Source organism: Denticeps clupeoides, chromosome 5 (assembly GCF_900700375.1).
Source record: "Denticeps clupeoides chromosome 5, fDenClu1.1, whole genome shotgun sequence".
Taxonomy (NCBI): Eukaryota; Metazoa; Chordata; class Actinopteri; order Clupeiformes; family Denticipitidae; genus Denticeps; species Denticeps clupeoides.
Window position 1 is genome coordinate 15,426,700 of NC_041711.1, and position 14,565 is coordinate 15,441,264.

The following is a 14,565-nucleotide window of genomic DNA, read 5'->3' on the forward strand; positions in this document are numbered from 1 at the left end:
TAACAAAGAACCTCCTTTTCATGCAGAAAAGTGCCCCAAAAAATGACTGACCTATATTGTGCCTCTTATTTTCTGACTCATCTCCTGCACGTATGGTATGCAGAGAGTAGCTGGCACAGCTTCTCCTGCCCTTCTGACTTCAGCTGCAGTGCAGTTCCTGCTCCATCTGTCCTCTCTCGCGAGCATGTCAGCAAAAACAGGTCCCACATGAACCCGGAGAGACTGGTGAGGAGAGGAGAGGATTACTCATCACCCACATGCCTGGCAGCATTAGAGTCGCTCTCTGCCATTTACCCATGATGCCCTTGTTTTTGGTTTTGTTTATTTATTACTCTCAGTATGGAGGCGGTCAGGAGGCATGGCAGTCACGCGCCTCGTCACCGCGGATGAGATATAAAGACTAAAACCAAACAGATGCTGAAGCTGACCACTGCCACTGACCACCCAGTATCATCTAGATCTTTTATCTTTTTGTCCATCAGAGCAGCATCTAGTCCCTCCCAGGCCCAGATCCCATCAGGAATTTCTTAAAAACAACAACACATCCTCTCTATCTGTCTTCTGTATTAACTTCCTTCATTCAAAAAAAAATGTACAAGCATGTGGACCTGGCGCTCTTCTTCTTCCTTTGGCTACTCCCATAACGAGTTGCCACAGCAGATCAACTAGTCTGGTTGTCTTTCCTGACGCAATCCTCCCCATTTATCAGGGCTTGGGACCGCCACCAAGAAATACACTGTCACATGCACCCCCAGTGTCTGGGTTAAAGTATAGACCTGACGCTAATAAATCTAGATTTTTTCTTTTCTATGAATATTTTTTTAATAAACAGGTGGAACAAAGACAGGAGATATATTTGAGCACACACACACACACAGAATTAAATGAACGTGTGCAGGAGCAGTAAAACAACTGCAGTATGTAGAGCAGAAATCCTGTGGGAGAAAAGACAGATTATCCGATTATAACTAACCATCCCACTAACCCAAAAACTACACACATGCGTGCCTTTGGCACCAGTCACATGCTGAGAGAGTCACCAGCCAGAGGCTCCACAGCACAGAAGGTACCTGCGCACCAAAAGAGCAGGACGGGGAAAGACCAAGGGCACAAAACACCAACACAGGAAGTCAGGATTACGATAATGCCATGCTTGCGTTTTCACTCCAGCCCTATTTTTAAACCAGCCATGGCTGGAAAGCTGGGCAGATTGCGTGCACCATGCATGAGGGAAATGTTGCTCATTTTATATGACCTCAAATGATACAGGAAGGGCTGTTTATACATTTTAATTTTTTTTTTACTTTTTGAGTGGTACAAAGTCTGCTACAGGGCAAAAGGGGGTTGTTAAGCTGAGCTCGCATGAAAATAGGCCAAAGTCTGTGTGTTTTTGTAATTGCTCTCTGTCTTCCACTGAGAGTTGCTGCTCCTAGCAGGAAGCTCATAATTCAGCACAGGTACACTGCACTGTAAACACAGTAAACACCACATACGTTAATTACAGGGTGAGACTGAGAGCAGCCATTTTCCCCAGCCCAGTCCAGTAGGAAGTCCAGGAAAGGTCGGTTCCACAGCCCAGAAGTCAGAACTTGTATAAACATGTACGTAAATGCGTGGTTGTGGGCCGCATGTGGAAGAAAAACTCAACGTAAATGCAAAGTGACGGCCTTGAACTCTTCATCGGAGGAAGAATGTTCTCTTTGTTCTTTTGCTCCTGAACAATAAGGCACGTTGGGGAAGTTCATGGGCCTCACACACACATTTGATGCATGTCTTCTGTACTCCAGCACAATAAAGAAATAAAAATTCCCTTTTCACAAACAAATATTATGAAAGGAGCATTTGTTGTTGTAGAAACCCGCACGGTTCCACACGGTGAACTTTAAATAAATATTCAGTGTTGAATGTTTGCTTAATATTGTATAACGTATCATAACATTGGAGCCGATCCACTTCTGGGAAGTGAGTGCTGCGAGGGAGTCTGGGTGTTCTGCGCTGTGAGGGACCTCGCACGTATCAGATTTGAAACTGGCCACGGTGCCCAGTCATGGGTTCTCCCGGTGTGTGTTCTGTAATACCTCTGCAGCCAGACCCCTGTGTACTCCTTACAGAAGGGAACAAAAACTCGGCTGGATGCTGTACATTAAGCCACGCCCTTTGACTACACCCGTTCCCAACAGAGGCTTATGTTACTTTATTACATATAAAAATTGATGTAATACAGTAACATAGGCCTCCATACACACACACATATATGCACACATATATATGTAATATATTATATAACACCTATAATAACGTTCACAATGCTACTAACAGTACTGAACAAACAACAACTAATAATAATCCATAAATCCCATAAAATATATACATACAAGGTAACAGAAAAATCAATTTAGTCCCATGTAAAGGTTGCAGTCAGGTTGTCTCCTGCTTAGTTACATGAAGCACACAGGCTCCATCTAAGCAAGAAACACTCCTCCCCCTCCATTTCTTATCTGTGTTTGCATGGTGCTTTCCTCCGATGCATTCCGTTTTCTCCACACAACCCTGTACGGATCTCTATGTCCGCGCTGGCCAGGTGCCCCCCCCCCACTCCAGGCATGTGGCAGATGCTCCATCTGTTTTGTGTGTGACATGGAACAAACCTGCTTGATGTCTGGCGATTCTCATTCAGGCCAGATTCTCTGTATCTGTCAGTGGATCCCAGTGAAGATTTAGGTCAGCCAGAAAACTGGGCCAATCTCTCATTCTTCCTTTTCCTCTCCCTTTCTCCCTCCCGCCAGAGTTAATGGTGCCCCTTCTTTTCTAATGTGTACGCATGGTGGAGGGTCTTTGGGGTTTTGTTAGGGGACAGAGTGTTCCAGCACACACACTGTACACACACAATGTCACACAAATAGCAGGTCTCACTCTATCTATCACAATCTATCACAACTTTTTACTTTTTGATTTTTTTTATCTTTTGAGAGAGTTACCCATCAAACCCATGTCTTGCAAATGCATTAATTTATTTATAATTGTTAAACAAAAATTAACAGCAAGCCAAATGTTCGTTTAAAAGTTTAAATGCCATCGGTATCCCAAGGAAGCACAGCACCCCAAAATCCCGCATCTTCTTTTAAGTTATTGTACAGTTTATACAGCGAAGCTATATAAGCTATATAAACACATTATGGGGAACAAATGGGAGGAAATGAATGTTTACTGCAGCACTGTTGGGATTGAAGAGTGCAGAGAGCCTCTGCAGGGGGTGGCGGAGAGAACAGGCTGGCCAGGCATAGCTCAGCCTACACAGTCCAGCCAGAGAAAACACTGTGGTCACATTATCATTGTGACTCACTATCCTGAACACAGAAGACACGCAAATCTTCCAGCTGGAGCAAAGTACTTCTAACAAACCCACACATCGTGACAACTGTTATGTTCTGTATGTATTTGTAGACATCAAGTGCACTGCAAAAAAAAAAAATGTACCAAGATAAATGGAACTCACACAAAGAGGACCTTAAAGATATTAATCCCGGCAGCATCCCGAGCACAAAGGTTCTCCTGCGTCACGGCCCAGCCACATGTAAAGTACCAAACAAACAAGATGCATATCAAAGGCTGACCTGAGGACGCCCTCCATCGCTCTTGGTCTTCAGAGCATTTGTCCTGCCCACCCCACAGAGCACGGAGTACAAAGCAGAACAGAAACAAGTCCAACACAATCGTATCTATAATAATATTGCCGATATGAAAGATCCTAAAAAGATGCTTTGATGTTTACATCTCTAGGTGTATGTGTGTGTGTGTGTGTGTGTGTGTGTGTGTGTGTGCATGAAATTTGCATTAATAGGTGTGATGCATTCCACATTTTGTGGCGCAAATAAATAAAGAGTTTATATTAAAAATCACTGTCAGGCCTTGTGCTGTCTAGGCTAGTTCTCTTGGTTAGACTTGCATCACATCTTTTATTGAAATGATGTAACAGGTCTCGGGCAACATAATCACCAGCAACATGACCTCAGGCTAATGTGTATAAATATGAATACACCAGCTGATGCGTGTTCATTGTAGCAGGCTGGTGCTGTGTTGACACACACCCTCACACACTGCCTGGTGAACATTACACTGTTTTTGCCAAGAGCTTACAAATGCAGAGCTTACAAATGTAGTCTGCACTGAAGGGTTTGGTCCCGGCAAGGGTGACCAGTTTTGGAACAGTGACATTTGACACTGGGCTCATGCCCGAGGTCAGTCTAAAGCAGTAGCCTTCGCCTGGAATGCCAGCGATGCAGTGCAGAGGTTTGGGTTGTGTTTCACATTAAACAGCCCATATTTATGAATGCGCACAGTGCACATGGCTGTCAGAGGAAGGACAGGAGGTCCAGCGCTCTGTGATGCATATTTAATTCGCCGGTTGGTCCACACACCAGCTGTTCATGATGCATTAATGGCAGCTATACATTTGTGAAATGCACACATTAACCAGAGCAATAAAAGTGGAATGGCCAAGCCTCAGTGTAACAGAGATACACACTGTAACCACACACACTGAAAACAACTGCACAGGTTTAAGTGATTCTTTTTATCATTGTGAAACAATTCAGCAGAGCTGACAGTGCAAACAATAAAATGTGTCCTCTGCATTTAACCCATCGTCCCTGAGTGAGCAGTGGGCAGCCATGAAAGGTGCCCAGGTAGCAGTGTGTGGGGACCTCAGAGCCACCTTGAAGGTTCGGGATTTGAAGCCACAACCCTTTGGTAACAAGTCTGCTTTCTTTCCCAGTAGCCATACACACAGCTACTGCTTGGACAATCCTCTCCATATTTATCTGCAACACAAACTCATACATGAGTGTCCTGTGTGTGAAATTTAAAACCAGTAACAACCAAGCAATAAAAATATTTTACCAGAGCAATAAACACCACAACAAAAATAACTCTTGTCAGTCCTTGTGTAGACAGGTTTAAAATGTTGATTATTTATTCCAGTTCTTATCTTAGACATGTTTATGTCAGTGAGGGCAAGAACCCTGTGTTGTGTTGTCACAGCCTGGAGTAAGTGCTATGGTTCTATGAATAATTACTACAGGGCGGGGCAGTGTTGTGATCTTGGGAGTGCCCTGCAGTTTCGGGTCTATTTTTGGGATGGTTTTCCATGAGGTAATGAGCAGGCAAAAACAAGTTCGTTCAGGCCTGCTAGAATAACAGCATTTGGTCTCTCCCGACCTTCACGGACCCATGTCTTTATGACCCTTAGTCCACACACACACACACATGCACTTCATGCCTATATATAGTCACCCCCCCACCATGCTGTGACCCCTGCACCTGATCCTGGTGAGCTCATGCAGAAACGAGAGGTGGCAGCAGCAGCGCGCTCAGCAGCATCTTTCGGGCGCGCACGCTCCCCTCTCGGTTTCTCAACCAACTCCCACCGGACACGCGGTGAGTCAGCAGTTAAATATAGACGTATACACGGCCCAGCCAGACAGAGGAAGTAGGTGGGGAGCAGGCTGGGAAAGCAGAGCAGGAAGGCTTAATGGTTGTATATACACGCTAGACTTGGAAAGCTGACTTCTGAAGCACCTTTAAAGCCGTGAAAATCCAGTGTTTACACTGGGAACACAGTGGGCTGCCCTATAAATAGCAGTTATATAAATACGCACAATAAATTAAGCGGGTAATTTAAAAAGAACCAATATTTCTACCAATTGTTGGTGAAGACCTGGCTTGACTGAATTCAATCTTAATTAAGCCCAGAATCAGAAGCCAAACAAGATGGCAGAAAAAAAGATCTATTATGCATATAAAACTATTTATGCATACATTACATTATAAAAATGTTCTAGTTTGATCCCGTGTGACTGTTTATTCATGTGGTGCAAAGACTGCAGGTGACGAATAACTGGCAGATAGCCATTAGACCATCCCTGGTGAGTTTAAAAAGGCACCCAGACACCAGTGCAGCACTGGGCAGGGCAAAGGAAAGGAAGCTGGAGCGTGAAGGTGAGACCCACCCCACCTTCAGCTTACCACAACCTTCATTTGCCAGGGCTCAAGGAGCCCAAAGCATTAGTCTACCTACTTAATTACCATTTATTTGATTTATTAAAAGGTCAAACTAGATACCCTGCATGCAAGTGGTTTCTATTACTGCTGACACTATATTTTCTAATTCTTCGTTCTTTAATTAGTTACCATGTACTTTTTTCTAGAGAAATGTGATTTTACAGGTATGTCTTAAGAGTGCTGAACTTTTGCAGAAAGATATGGTTTGATGGAGTTTTTGTATGTCACCACACCTATATTATTAGTGTGGCATTCATGTTCTTGTATAAATAGAAACAATCAACAGTAATTATCATAATGCCACATGAATGTGGCTGTCTCAGATGTTCCAGAATGATAACAATATTAAAAGGACCACACTGAAACGCTGCATTGCACTTTTTGTTTTAATGTATTTGAGAACTTTAAAACAGCACAAAAGAGTATTTCCCAGGAGTCTGAACAATTCTATAGTAGATTTTAGGCGGCAAGATGAGTTGAAAAGATGTCACGCAATGCTTCCCATATACACACTGTTCTTGTGTGCGTTTGCGTGAATGAGGCAGTTTGACATTTGGGGAAAGTACAGCAGAAGCCCTGGGCAGTTCACCAAGGCAAATATCTTTTTTGCTTGGGTGATCTGTGGAAGTCTCTCACACCCTTATTAAGATTCAGTGGAATGTCAGCACACATACACCTCAAGTCAAGTCAAAGGACTGGTAGAACGATGAAACATCTGCCACCCCGGCAGCAATTAAAAACTATATATTTTTATATTTTGCTATAATTTAGACAGAATAAGTGACACCATAAACATAGAAATACAACACAGTTACATTTTATTTGTGATTTATTGTACACAAGCCTTGACCAGAGATGCAAGGAGTAACAGTAAATAGCACAGTTCAATTGCTTTGATTTACCACCATACACATATGCAGATAAATCTGCTCCAGTGTGAGGGTAAACATATTTGTGGTGTAAATGAACTATAACAGAAATTCTGTGGACAGGACTATAGGCCATGTGACATTGCTTGACACTACTGCCACCTTGTGGCTGTCAGTGATAGCAACATAAACAACATTTAGTTCCAGATGCTTTAGTGACGATTCTACGCATACCAGCAACAATTTTAAGTTTAAATGCATATTTCTGGGTAACGATTTATTAAATCCATTGTGGTGCACCCCTACCAAACGTGTCTTCTACAGTGGTGCAAACTGAGATATCGCAAGCTGTGCCTTCAGCTCATCTCGTCTTCCCTCCATGTGCTTTATGTCACAAATGAGCTGCCTGTGGCTGCACTGGGTCTTGTTAACCTGGCAGTGCAGACGTTTTATAATTGCCTCACACCTTCTGTTCTGAATCTGAGGAAAATAATATATAAGAAGCACTTTCTGTCAGGTTCCGACATGCAGGCAGTTTAAATATTGGTCTTTGTCATTTCCGGGTGTTTCAATCACAGGATATTTTGTGTTACTGTGGTGCATAAAAATCAATATACACCTCAATGTCTTTCCTCAGCTCTGCATGGACGTCCTTCTCCTTCTGCAGGTCATTTTGTCTCTCTTTCACCAGATCTTCCTTCAGTAATATTTGCCTTTTTAAGTCTTTGATCTCATTCTGTAGACAAAGAAACAAACCCACTGCACATTACATCTTAACTGAGCAATGCAAGTAAATTCTACTCGTGATTTGCAAACATATCATCGTCCCCACCACAACACACACTTGTGACTGCCTGGCAGTTTCCCGCTCTGGATTCTGCAAATCCTCCTGCAGCTCCTTTCGTTGTTCCCTGAGCCACCGGACTATTTCGCGCTTCTCCATCAGCTCCCTGTAAACGTCAGCCTGGCTCTCCACCGCAGACACGGCCTTCTTGTGGCTCGCCATTTTCCTTCTGTATTCGTCATGTCGCGCCTGTGCACAGCAGCGTCTCTCCTCCTCCTCCTGACGGTCGAGTGTCAGCTTCGTGTTTTCTGCGGAGAGAGAACACAGCCGAGCCTCCAGGCTGCTGAGGTGGCTCCGGAGCTGCTCCATCTCACACTGCAGGCCCGTCACCTTCCTCTCAGACGTTTTTAGCTCAAGGTTGACAGCCGCACAGCTCTTCTCAGCACTTGACAGAATGCCCTGTGGGTTACCATTTACATATAGTTGCATATGTAAAGCAAATCGAGGTGCTGCTGGTATTTCTAAGAATTAGAGACACGGGCATTTAACTGTGAATTATAAACTAATGGTTCATACCCCAAATTGTAATTAAAGTACATTCTAAGAAAGTAACTATACTCGATGTGGCATCATTTATAGAGATTTTCTGTGTTAAGGGTCACACCAAGTTTGGGATGTGACAGACCGGATGTTAGCATTGCAGATGGGAATATAATTTTAGCCTTTACAGTACAGGGTAAAAGTTTGGACACACCTTCTCATTCAATGTGTTTTCTTTATTTCCATGACCATTTGCATTGGTAGAGTCTCACCGAAGGCGTCAAAACTATGAATGAACACATGTGGAGTTACGTAGTTAACAAAAAAAGGTGAAATAACTGAAAACATGTTTTATATTCTAGTTTCTTCAAAATATCCGCCTTTGCTCTGATTACTGCTTTGCACACTCTTGGCATTCTCTCGATGAGCTTCAAGAGGTCGTCACCTGAAATAGTTTTCCAACAGTCTTGAAGGAGTTCCCAGAGGTGTTTAGCACTTGTTGGTCCCTTTGCCTTCACTCTACGGTCCAGCTCACCCCAAACCATCTCGATTGGGTTCAGGTTCGGTGACTGTGGAGGTCAGGTCTCCACTTTTTGTTAAGTACATAACTCCACATGTGTTCATTCATAGTTTTGATGCCTTCAGTGAGAATCTACCAACGTAAATGGTCATGAAAATAAAGAAAACACATCGAATGAGAAGTTGTGTCCAAACGTTTGGCCTGTAATGTATACTATGATGTTCGGCAACGTTTATAAGTGAAAAGCACCGAGAGGCTTTTCATAGTAAAAAAATAAAAACCTGAAGCGCGTCGAGCGTTTGCGTCTTTTCCCTCAGCTCCGAGGCCCGAGTCTCGCCGTGCTGCGAGGCCTCCTCCAGGGCTTCAGAAAGAGAGAAATCCGCGCCGCCTGGAGACAGAAACACGCCACGGACATTTACTGTCCCTCCGCGGTCAGAAGTCTGAACAACTTTCTTATACGTCGCCACAGTCCCGTCACTTAACTCCTGGCGACCGAATAAACGCCACCATTATTAATATGAACCGGGTTAGTGACGGGCTGTGGTGACGCCTTGTTAATAATCGGATTAGGTCGTGTCGTCCCACCATCGCCGCACGCCGCCATGGAGAGACCGCGTCACGTCACGTCACGTCACGTCACGTCACGTCACGTCACGTCACGTCACGTCACGTCACGTCACGTCACGTCCACGCAGAGACAGAATCACGTCCCTTTCGGTTCGTTTCGAATTTTACTAGCTATGGTCTAAAAGTCATTTAACAGTAGGTTCCGATGCAGGAATCAAACAGAATTGTTCACTAACTAATTCGTACGGAAATGTAATGTTATGAGAGGAATATGAACTTTCATTCTGCAATATTGATATATTCATAATGTACCTCTGTTCACTAAACCAAAAAAATCGAAGGGGACATTACATGCGAAATAAATTACGAATGTATGGTGGCTGATATTAAACTGACTTGCTTGACGGACTCAGATTTACTGTTTTTCTCTGGTGCTGACCTGCAAAGTATTACAATCACATTTCCGGCCTTTATCAGACGCCCTTATCCAGAGCGACTTACAGTCAGTAGTTACAGGGACAGTCCCCCCTGGAGACACTCAGGGTTAAAGTGTCTTGCTCAGGGACACCACGGCAGTAAGTGGGGTTCGAACCTGTGTCTTCTGGTTTATAGGCGAGCATGTCACCCACTAGACTACCAGTACCCCAGTAGCACCAGAATTTATTGCCAGAATTTCATGCGTCCCAGCTGTGTACGAAGACCCACGAGATGTATTAGCACGGCCGTCCACACATCTCAGACTGCAGGACATTAAAGAGTCAGATCTTCATGTTTGTGTTTCCCTTTGAACTCAGCGCTGGGCTCTCTGGAAATTCTCAGTGATGTTTTCCCACGTCTGAGGGAACAGTCGGTAGCTTATTCCTCAAACGGGCTATGTGTCCCAAAGGGGGGGAATTATCATAAATCTTGCAATGTATGTTTAAAGGGCGTGCTGGTTTTATAGTGGTTCACATTATGTTCTAGTTTGCAGACGAGCGTTTAATAATAATATTTTAGAAGATTGCATTTTGGCGTGTGAAATATTTAAACCCTTTACGAATATTAATGAAAACTGTTTCTGAATGTGCCAGTTTGAGGCAGTGGTGGCCTAGCGGTTAAGGAAGCGTCCCTGTAATCAGAAGGTTGCCGGTTCGAATCCCAATCTGCCACTGAGCAAAGCACCGTCCCCCCACACTGCTCCCCGGGCACCTGTCATGGCTGCCCACTGCTCACTCAGGGTGATGGGTTAAATGCAGAGGACAAATTTCACTGTGTGCACCATGTGCTGTGCTGCTGTGTATCACATGTGACAATCACTTCACTTTCACTTCAGTTTGCGCATGATATGGTGATGGAAAATAAGAGCTTACCTGTCAACATCTCAATAATTGGTCTCAAATTTGAATTAAATATTTATGTGGTATTTTAAAATGCCATTATATATCTAAATAGATTTGAATGAAAAATGTACTTTAATTACATAAATGACTGTTACAGATTTGAATATAATTGCCCAAATCCCATTGAGAAATTTTGTTTGGGATTTTGGGCTGAATAAGAAATAAATGCTGCTGTTGTTGTGTCTGGTCTTGTGTTTTTGTGATCTGTAACAATAACAATATTTTGAAATAAATTTAAATTTATTTCAAGAACATTTACAGTTACCTTTTACAGATGCTGTTAGAAAATAACGGTACAGCAATATATTGCGATATTTTGTATATTGTATCAATGCAGGGACATCAAATATCGATATTTTGGTATAAAAATTTTGTCAACTGGGAGGTGATGCTGAGCGTTGTGAGGTCGACGTCAGCATGTAACTACAGCCTCCTCTGCTGTAGATGGCGCTGTACAGCTGGGTACTTTGAATTGTTGCTTGGATTTCGGGCAGCATAAAGTTGCAAAACAGACAGAACCGATCACAACATCTTGCATTTCTGCTCTGTTTTTACATTTTTAGTGAACTGAAGAATATCGCAATATGTACAGTATCACAATATATCGTGATATAATCATATCGTGACCCGTGTATCGTGATGCGTATCGTATCGTGAGATCCTTGCCAATACACACCCCTAACAAATACCATGTAGGAAAACTTGTTCCAAGTTCCAGTGAATGTGCCAAACATCTAATATTGCTCGGAAACAAAGGCCCACGGGGGCCTGAGTATATATATACGTTTTCATGCAGGAATGGCACAAGCCTGCGAGCGCCTACTGAGTAACTGTGCACACACAGGAAATATCGGGCGTGTTTACTTCTGGTGCTCAAAACCAGACTGGTCTATCAGAAAAAGTAACAACAGGATACATGGATTCAGAAGGGTATTTCCCCCGATGACTCGGACCCCTTACCACAGTTTCTGGATCCTTTCTTTATGTTGACCTAATTGTTTTGTTTTTTTGCAAAACACATGGCAATAATCAGCATCAGCACAATATACAGATTTTAGATGTTAATAGGTAAATATTTTTTATCAGTTTTATCAGATTTATGATACCTAGCTAATCATTTAGCTTTTTTTTAACTTTAGCTTACTTTTATTATAATTTATTGAAAAAATTATGCATTGAGTGTTTCGAATACGAGCCATGAATTAATTGCATAACTGTTAAATGAGGTAGTAGCATAGTGGGTAACATACTCGCCTATGAACCAGAAGACCCAGGTGCAAATCCCACTTACTACCATTGTGTCCCTGAGCAAGACACTTAACCCTAAGTTGCTCCAGGGGGACTGTCCCTGTAACTACTGATTGTCACTCTGGATAAGGGTGTCTGATAAATTCTCTAAATGTAAATGTTAACTTATTTTTATAATGAGAAATTGACTATTGGTGTGCTGTGTTTGATTCATCCTTCGTCTGGAATCAATAAACTAATAAAAAAAAAAAAACATAATTTGCATCTCACACCAGTTGTTTGTAAGATTGGGTAATTATAATAAAATGTAAATGTAAGTGAGACACTAGAGAGGACTTATTATGCAAACATTCTTCCGAGAGTCTCATCAGGAGTTAATCAGCAAAATTTCCTTCCCTGCCCACAAAGTCCTCTTAAACCATTTATCACGATTAGTCATGTTTTATTGTGTGCAGATTTGCTGACACTGGCTCAATTAAGGTACATAAAACAGCCTGCTTCTTTGCATCCATCAAAAAATGCAACAAAACACCCTCCTTAACTTTCCACAACCAGTCAGTGTCTGTTCAACTGTTGATAAAAGCAAATTTCAAAGTTGCACACAACACACACTAAATCAATGAAATACAAATATAAAAAAAAGCACACACAAACACAGCACATACTACAAGAAAATCAGCATCAATAGTGTATAATGTATGAATTATGGACACAAAGGAGCATTATATATTTACTTCTGAAATGGCAAGCAGGCAGTTCCTTTATCTGTCCTTAACTCACTTTTTTCAGTAAAGCATAAAAATAGTTTGAGAATGTGCTATGATTTTGACCAATCTTCCATTACAAAACGTGACCAAAGATTACAGACACATGCTCTCTGTCTCCTACCACACAGCCACACTCAGCACACACAGCACCAAATATAAGCAAAAAAGATACTGAAGGTATTAGCTACTTATTCTGAAAGCCCCAAAGTAACTCCCCTCACTCTCCGGGTCGAGCAGCCAGGAGTTGGACACGCTGACGTACACCCCATCCCCAGTCCTCAGCGCAAAAGCACCACCCTGTTGCTGACAGCACATGTGGTAGGCTCCCGTCGTCCAGCGGTGCGTGCTGCCACTCTTCATCATCATGATGGGCCTGAGCGGCGCGCGGTGGTTGGGGCGCTCCAGGAACACGTACTGAATCAGCTGCACCCCCATATCGGGAAGAGCAGCTGGGCCTGAGTTGCTTGTTTCATGGCCAGCGCCAGGCTCGGGGTGTTGATTAGACGCCAGGTCCAGCTCATAGTAACGGAAACACGTTTTGGCATAGACAAAGTATAGGCCCGATTTCCGAACCAGGATCCGTCCATCGTGGTAGCCAAGTTTGGAGAGACGACCTTGATCGGCATTCCAGTGGACAATAGTGACCCGAACATCTCCTACAGACACACAAAGGTGTTAATAAAACCGAACTAGGGAAAAAGCCTCCATGGCCAGAATATCTGTGCAATTTACCAGCTGATGCACACCATACTTACTCTCTGTTTGCCCACTCAGTGGTTTAATGGGCAGGTGGGCCACTGGAACTGCCCCTCTCTTCTGCTTAGGGCACCTGGTCTGTTCTGGCTTGGGTGATAAGACAGGACCAGTGTGGGTTCGCTGCAACGGTCAGACAGGACGTTTAATTCATTTTCATCCATTCTAAAATGATTAAAATGACTAAAATGCCTATGACGTGAGTCACAGTGCACAAAAATTGTGATTAATAGTAAATACACTGGCTTTTAACAACTCACTTCATCTGTTTTGTGATGCAACATGGACACATCAGCCTGAAAAAAAACACATATGTATGAATATTCTCTAATAGCGACCAAAAGAAACCTCTATGGCTGAAGTTTGGCAGACATATAACCTGGTTCGTGTGTGGTTGAAATAACAATTTTCATTTTATAGCGCCTACCTGCAGGAACCCGGTCAGGTGCAAGACGAGCACCGCACTGCACACGAGCTGGAGCCCCACGACGACGACAAGGACGAGGACGAGGGTCCTAAACTGCGGCTCTCTGTCCATGCCGACGGGGTTCGGCTCCGAGCCTCCCACCAGCTCATCGGTTCTTCCTCTCGAGGGTCCCTCGGCTCGCGGAGAAAAGTTCAGACTTCCACGCCGCCCACGGACGGCTTTCATCCAGACCCAGTCACGTCACGTCGCGTCGCGTCTCATTGGCTATTTTAGCTGCCGCGTGTATTCTGAACTTTCAGGACTTTCTTTACCTTCTGTAAAGTTGTGTTCAATCATTTTTGGAGCATTTGGTGACAAATTAAAAGTTGCTTTCATTTGCCGGTTGGAAAATAAAAATTTAAAGCCATCAATTCCAGAAGGATTTTTTCCCGCCACACGTTTATTTTTCTCCATGAGTTCATTTTTGACGTGAGAACAACGCACATGATAAAGTGCTGATTCGGCATATGACCGCTAGAGGCGCCACCAGGCCACCGTGACCCATCAAGTATGACAACTGGTCTGGTTTATCGTGTATTACAGGTACTGTGACAAAACACACAGGTGCTGATCTTTTTTTTAATTCCCCACAAATTGTTAGTCATACGACTT

At 43.3% G+C, this 14,565-nt stretch overlaps 2 protein-coding genes across 3 annotated transcripts; both read right to left on the reverse strand.

Moving 5' to 3' along the window:
• Positions 1-6,640: 6,640 nt before the first annotated feature.
• On the reverse strand, positions 6,641-9,380 carry ccdc122 (coiled-coil domain containing 122). Of its 2 annotated transcripts, none has more exons than XM_028981425.1 (5): positions 9,359-9,380; positions 9,055-9,161; positions 7,774-8,172; positions 7,549-7,665; positions 6,641-7,409 (listed from the first exon to the last, which is right to left on the reverse strand). In XM_028981425.1, the coding sequence occupies exons 1-5, from the start codon at positions 9,375-9,377 to the stop codon at positions 7,248-7,250; spliced, it is 804 nt and encodes a 267-aa protein (XP_028837258.1). In that variant the 5' UTR covers positions 9,378-9,380; the 3' UTR covers positions 6,641-7,247. The 2 variants fall into 2 exon arrangements, with proteins under 2 accessions (XP_028837258.1, XP_028837257.1); XM_028981424.1 differs by having other exon boundaries at positions 7,762-8,172.
• A 3,534-nt stretch (positions 9,381-12,914) lies between these two features.
• Positions 12,915-14,109, reverse strand: LOC114791132 (tumor necrosis factor ligand superfamily member 11-like). Its single transcript, XM_028981688.1, has 4 exons — positions 13,915-14,109; positions 13,748-13,783; positions 13,490-13,610; positions 12,915-13,390 (listed from the first exon to the last, which is right to left on the reverse strand). Exons 1-4 carry the CDS (start codon positions 14,023-14,025, stop codon positions 12,915-12,917), a joined length of 744 nt encoding a protein of 247 aa, XP_028837521.1. The 5' UTR covers positions 14,026-14,109.
• Positions 14,110-14,565: the final 456 nt, after the last annotated feature.

Coding starts and splice junctions, on each gene's coding strand:
- ccdc122 (XM_028981424.1), bottom strand. Junction 8,173..9,054: donor AAACGCTCGACGCGCTTCAG/GTTTTTATTTTT, acceptor GGTAACCCACAG/GGCATTCTGTCAAGTGCTGA. Junction 7,410..7,548: donor AGCTGAGGAAAGACATTGAG/GTGTATATTGAT, acceptor TATTTTCCTCAG/ATTCAGAACAGAAGGTGTGA.
- LOC114791132 (XM_028981688.1), bottom strand. CDS start 14,025: ATGGACAGAGAGCCGCAGTTTAGGACCCTCGTCCTCGTCCTTGTCGTC. Junction 13,784..13,914: donor ACCTGACCGGGTTCCTGCAG/GTAGGCGCTATA, acceptor GTTTTTTTTCAG/GCTGATGTGTCCATGTTGCA. Junction 13,611..13,747: donor TGCATCACAAAACAGATGAA/GTGAGTTGTTAA, acceptor TGACCGTTGCAG/CGAACCCACACTGGTCCTGT.